General features: G+C 27.8%; 1 protein-coding gene across 1 annotated transcript in view; it reads left to right on the top strand.

Moving 5' to 3' along the window:
• The window catches only part of LOC111624313 (cytohesin-interacting protein-like), a 48,896-nt gene extending 46,481 nt beyond the window's left edge, over positions 1-2,415 (top strand). The window contains exon 6 of the mRNA XM_023367128.1: positions 379-2,415. Coding sequence (XP_023222896.1) covers positions 379-920 — 542 coding nt within the window. The 3' untranslated portion in view covers positions 921-2,415. The remainder of the gene's footprint in view (positions 1-378) is intronic.
• Positions 2,416-6,956: the final 4,541 nt, after the last annotated feature.

Below are 6,956 nucleotides of genomic sequence, written 5' to 3' on the forward strand. Positions count from 1 at the left end.
GACTTTGCAAACTGTAGAACACAAAATACCTTTTGTGTTGAGAGTCACCATTTTCATTTATGATATCTTCTAGAGGAGGTAGACAACATTTGAATGCAGATGGGAGATGAAACTTGAACAATTACTCTATCAATTGGTGGATGTCACATACATTAACATAATCACTGTAATTTAAAATGGTAGCATTTGTTTTGAAGACCCTGTATATGCAGATAGACATTAATAATGAAAATCTTTTTGCTTGGGTTTCTGTATTTTGTGAAATTAGTTTGTTTATGGGTATGAAGTTTGCAGTTACCTTTTTATTAATTATATTATATTGTTTTTTAGTTTAAATTATATTCTTAAACTTTATGTACTTATTATTTTTACTTTTAGCATGGAAAGATAGAGGTGTTAGGGTGCCACCGAGTCCATTTCTGATTGCAAGATTATGTTCGGTTACACCTTCTAGTCCTTGCAGTATACATAGCTGTACTAGTTCAGATATTTTGGCTTGTGGAGTTGGTGGAAATTTAGAAGATTCTTGTAGTTGTTCAAGTCTTCTGGAATCTTCTTGGGAGAAAAACAGTTTAATGACATGTTCTATTCATTCAGATCCAGGATTCAAATCGTCATTTCAAGGTACTCACAAACAGTTTGCAACTTTACCGAAAACTTCATTAGCAACAAAAAAGGGGATGAGACACGTTGCAGGAGAAGGTGTCATGTCTACCCCGGAAGGATCCTGGGACTGTCTCGAGTCGCAGTCTAGTACTGGATTATCTGAAAGCACAGATTTTTCTGAGTCATCTAGTCAAGATTCGCACACGCATTCTCCCATACCTAACAGAAAAGAAATGAGTGCCGAAGATCTAGAACAAGAGACTCCATTAGTCGACGACGAAGAGGACGACAAAGATGAAGTCACAAGGCTTTAAATTTAATCAATATGCAATAATTATTTTTGATTCATTTTTATTGAATCTGTTATGAAAAAATATTCTGTGATTATAACTATTATTCTATAAAATATTGTATAAACAAGTTATTTAATAATACTCAAGAGTTTTTAAGAGAGGTAAGTAATTTATTTTTCCTAATTGTGTTAGTTATAAATACCTATTTTGGAAAGAATAATCTTGAAATAAGCATAATTATACCTTTTTAAGACTTCGTCATTGTACCAAATTAAATCTTAAAAACTTAAATTGCAAATTGAAATAAAGCAAAAAAGATGATAATTCTACTAAAATTTCATTATGTACAAAGAAGTTTCAGTTTTAGTTCTTTGATGTTAGTAATGTGATGTGATTTTAACTTAATAAGGAACAATTAATGCTATTTATGTTGTTTTGCCAGCAGGAACAACTTTATCATTAACTATACATAAAGTACAATCAAAAATTAGTTCCAGAATATATAAAATTACGCTATTTAATCATTGAAATTATTAAATAAATTAACTCTTTGTTTATAGATTCTTTTCTATAAGAAGGTAACTCTTTAGTAATCTGGTGTTGTCATGCTTGCATCATGTGCAGTTACAAACAGGCTTGAAAATCAGAATTTAAGTTCAATGCCTTGTTGAAATATAAAATATCCAATTTACAATGATAATTTTTTGTTATTAAACCATTGTAAAACTGATGTAAGAGTTGCAGATTTAGTAAACTGCTTGATCTGATTTTTCAAATCAGTAGTATAGAATGTTATGATGATGAGTATGGCTTTGCACCTGATTACTACGTTACCTTATCGGCAAAAAAATTTGCAACACTAGGAGATAATTTAGTCCTAAGAATGAAGAGAATTATTTACATGAAGTATGAAATCACAAAAAATTGTTAAATAAGTGTGTACTGTGCGATAAAATTCCACTTATTTTAGATTTTGGACAGTTGAAGCTGTATAAAATTTACTTTGTTATTAGATGTGATGATTATGATGTAGAATATTAAATGCTACACTTATATGTTTGAGGATTTTAAAAACTATCTAAAATTTGTCTTTGAAGATAAAATATAAAGAGAAATGTGACAAGTACAGGTGTAAATATAATGAGAAACTTTGACTACTTTCTGAATACGTAAGTGGTAGATTAATAATTTTTTTTAATTAAAAGAATTTTTATCTCAACGAATCAAAGAAACATAACATCTAACATTACAAACAAAATATGTCTACTATGATAACAGTTGATAGAAGAAATAGGGTATAATTTGAATGTGCAGTTATTTAATTTGTTTCCTATGATGCAAAATTTAAAATATTCTGATACAGGATGTAGGCAAAAACTAGGCTTTGTCTTGCTTCTGCTACATGTTAGGTACAAATGCACACGAATATAAGTAATCAGTAGTGGGCCATCTTATACTCTATATCAATTACCTATACTCTTGTGCACTCACTTCTAGATACAAGTGCATTAGAGTACAAGATGGCAACTATGCCACTGAATATCCCCTACTAATTAGTCTTATGCATTTTTATTTAGCTAACATGTAGCAGAAGCAAGATATAAACTGGTGCAATGTCTTTGTCAACATCCTGTATAAGTGATTGTTAGAATCAAAGGGAGGAAACAATTGCATATCTCTGTGTACATTTCATACAAAATGTATTCTATGGGAACTATACTAGTCATACTTCCAGGTGTTGCAAATCATTTTGCTAGTAAATCACACAGAATTTATTTGAAGTAATGATTATAGAAAAAAGTTTTAAGCATTAAAAAAATTTTAAAGTATAACACCAAATAAAATCTATTTTATTGCATGGAAAATTGTAAATTAGATTTAAAGTATATTTAAAAAAAAAAACCTTATATCACTTTAAAATTATAGAATATAATGCTAAACATGTTACCTTGTGTAAGTATTGTAATTTTTACATCTGTATAGTAAAACGTTATTTATTACCATAACCACAATGGAATTATAGAAATTGTTTGAGGTGTATTTGTCTTTTATAATTAAAGAACACTAGGATATTGTGTGTAAAAGAGTGATCAATTAATTATATTTTGCTATGAGTACTTCAGAAAATTAAATTATAAATTAACTGATCTGTGAATTGTAATTTTATTTGATTAGCAAATGTATTTACCTCGGAATATCCGAGTTTAATTGCATCAGGATCAATTAGATAACTCACTTCTTTTTAATTTAAGGTAATTTATGAAATGTTTTGTTGTATATATGCAAGGGAAAAATTTATATATAAATGTATAAATATACAAGAGATGATTTTAAATTTATTTACTCATTTGTGATATATTTTATATTTTTCTCTAAGTCATTAAATAAGAACAACTATTATTATTATTATTATTTTCCTTTTGTTGTTGAATTTTTGTGATAAAAATGCAATTCCTTAAATCATTCATGATGAAGACTCCATTCTATCAGAGTCTAAAAACTGAAAACCTGATACTGTATTACTATTATTATTATTGCAATTACAAGGTTTTCTTAGTTCATAAGTTTACAAATATACTTAAGATATTGAAAAATAAAAGCAAATCTAATCAGGGAGGAATAGGTTTTCTGTAATTGCCACTTGATGAGGTATTTCTGTCAATGTGATATCAATTTTTAGATCTCTCTTGCATAGAATGTAATCTTGTGAACTTATTTTATCAAGTTATTACCCTTGTAAAAGGGTTCTTAAATGTGTAAAAATTAAATTTAAAAAAAACAAAAGGTTATTTATTATTTTTCAAGGAGAATGCAATAGTTGTACTTTGTCCAAAAAATGTTACGGGTCCTGGAATTTATTTCTAGTCATCCGGTTGTCAAAGGGCTGCAATTTAAAAATTGTATAGATGCTGATCTTTTTAAATTTATCAATTTCACATCATATCAATGTCTGTTGAAGCATAAAAAAAACAAAATAAGCAACACCTAGATCTTATCTTTTTAAATGGTGTTATAATTATTTTGTTGTAGTAAATATCATTTCTTAATAAAAGAAGAAAATTATTTGAAGTTGTAGTTAGTTTTTCTTGTATAAAATATTTATTTATTCACTCAGCATTTTAAATATAATACAGTTGTCCCTCAGTAGTCCGACACACCTCCCGTCAAGGTACCCGTCCTCGTTACGTGTCTGCTTGCACAGAAGCATGTCGCGATGTGAATCTCCCCATCCAATTCTTACTCGATGACACACATTTCGTGTGTTTTATGTGAGCAGTTCTGTTCGAACAGTTGGAGTAGAGAATATTGTAAGTTACTGCTAGCAAAACAATGCGAAATATGTAATTATTTTCGGTAATCCGGACACTTTTGGTAATCTGACACACCTTTGGTCCCATACCTGTCGGATTATCAAGGAACAACTGTATTTGTAGTGTGTAATAAAATTTAAATTTTAAAATAACGGCCAATCGATGCTTATTGGTTAAATTTAAAAGGCGGCAATTCGTTATTGGTGGAACTAAAATTCAAAATCGGTAGGCGCTTAATATTATTGGCTGATATTTTCTTTGTAGTAATGTGAAGGTGCCGCCATTTATAATATTAAATTCACAAAATAAATAAATAAATATATATATATAATCTTTATTTATAAGCACTACTTGTTAAAAATTACATAATTTAGTTTTTAGAATGTTAAAATGGTGGATAATAATCATCGTTATTAGTATTTATTTATTTAATTAATTAATAAAGGTTGCCAAGAATTAAAAATAAATAAATAAATTCAATTGTTATTCTTTGCTGTAGTTAAACTTTGACAACAATAATTATGTTTATAAATACCAAAGAATATTTATTTTAATAGTTTTACTAGCCTTGCCATTTTATGTTTGGAACTATAACATGAACCTTGTCCAAACAAACCTTTTTCCAACTCGAATAGTTCTTGGAAGTGGAATTTCTACCGTGCAATCCATTAAAACAGTACATCTACTGTACACTTTAATATACCTTGCTTATAAGACGAAGAAGAAATAATGATATATTAATGTAAATATCAAGACTTTTTAACATACTTTTATTATTTTGTTTTATAAGACAAGTTTGTCTAAAACTATTTCATGGCCAAACCTAATGTAATGCAGTTGTACAACTGTTAAAAAGTGGACTTTATGATGAGGAAAACTTGTTACCAGAACGAATGCAACAACGGAATTTCTAGTTAAAAAGCTATTTTAGTTAGTTTATAACACAAAATGGAATTCTAAATGTGTCATAATAAGATGTCGGACAGATAATGCATTTTTTTTATTTTAGAAACAATTGTGTTAGGTGTGCGTGTGTGTTGTTTAATTATCTAAAACGAAGCTGGAAAATGGCCGAGTATACAGTTTCTTTATGCATCCGGTCGTACCAAGCTTGATTTATGAGAATTTCTCCTTTATTTATTCTCAAGGCTGTTACACCCTTCCCTTTTTTCCCATAGACCAGCTTCCTCGCATTTTCGCATCTTGCATGCATTTAAAAACAATTACAATTAACTTAATTCCTGTGTTTTCTTCATCCATATCATAACGGGGAGGAAGTAATGATGATAAATTTATTTACTATGTAACATCCAGACTGAATTTTTTTTCCTCCTTCATAATTAAACAAGACTCTTCTCGTTTGCTTTTTACAAAAATAGGAAATGGTCATAGACTAATTTTAGCCCTACAAATTGGACTTTCGACCGTAAAGTTGATGTACATATTTTATTTTTAATTAAAATTACTTTTTTTTTTAAATTACACATCGAAATGACGTTACTTAAAATTACTATTAGATTCTAATCTTAGTCCAGGGAGGGAAGGGAAATTCCTACTGATAAAAGGGGGAAACTTGTTAACAATGCCGCAATAATTACGTTTTAATTTTTCTGTTTAGTTCCACTGTTAGCTAAACAGGTTTATAAGTTAAATTAAAAAACAATAAATATGTGTGAATTTATTAAAATTTACAGGGAGTTAGGGATTTTCCCGCAGATAAAATTACTGTAAATGATGAAAAATGTTTAAAATTAATTCTTTCTTTAAAAAAAAATTAATGTTTCTCTATATAATAAAATTTTTCCTCGTTAGTTAATATTCAATTAATGCTAGACAAATTTTTCATTGTTTTCGTTAATTTCTACTTCGATTTCGGATGAAAATTACAGAAATATCGTTGAAAAAAAAAAGTTTTATAACAACGTCCAGTACCTGAATTTCCTGAAATTACAATTTTAATTTGCGTCATCTCACTTATAAAAATTTGTTTTACGTTTTAGAACAAATATAATTTCTAATATTTATAATTAAATCCTGTTCGAATTTGTCTCCGCCAATAAAATTAAAAAAAAAGGAAAAATTTATTTAAAATCAAAAGGGAAAAATCCCTACCAATTGAGGGAACGCTTAAAAAAACTTTTTAATGATCTCAAAAAGGGGAAAATCCTTGCAAATTTAGGGAGAAAATTCGCTTTTTAATCAACAAAAATAAAAGGGAAAATCTCTGACTATTTAGGGGGAAAAAATTCATAAGAAATCTAAATTCGGAAGTATTAACGTATTTTTCTTTTAAAAATATTTCTAATTAGAGGGAAAAGAAGAAAAAAAAAAAACCTTAAAACACCATTAGTCACAGGTAAACTGATACATTTTCTATTACTTGTTCCTGAAATGTTTTTCCAAGAACGACTACTACCTTCTATTTTCTATCATTATATCTGAAACAAAGAAAATCCTTTTAATGAAGATAAACTTTATTTATTTATATACTCTAACAAAAATTAAAAACAAATTTTAATTGAAAGAAAAGATTTTGTCTTCTTCCAAAAAATAAATAAAAATAATTTAATTATTATTAAAATATTTTTGCAAGAATAACTAAATATTAATTTTTGTTATTATGTAAGTAATATTAATAAATATTATATTAAAAGATTGTTATAAAATTCTAATTTTAAACGAAAATCAAATTGTTTTTAATGAACAAAAAAGACGTCACGTGATCGTGGCGGTGTAGGTGTCTTGT

Source organism: Centruroides sculpturatus, unplaced genomic scaffold (genome assembly GCF_000671375.1).
Source record: "Centruroides sculpturatus isolate CEXI.00-Female unplaced genomic scaffold, Cexi_2.0 scaffold367, whole genome shotgun sequence".
Classification (NCBI taxonomy): domain Eukaryota; kingdom Metazoa; phylum Arthropoda; class Arachnida; order Scorpiones; family Buthidae; genus Centruroides; species Centruroides sculpturatus.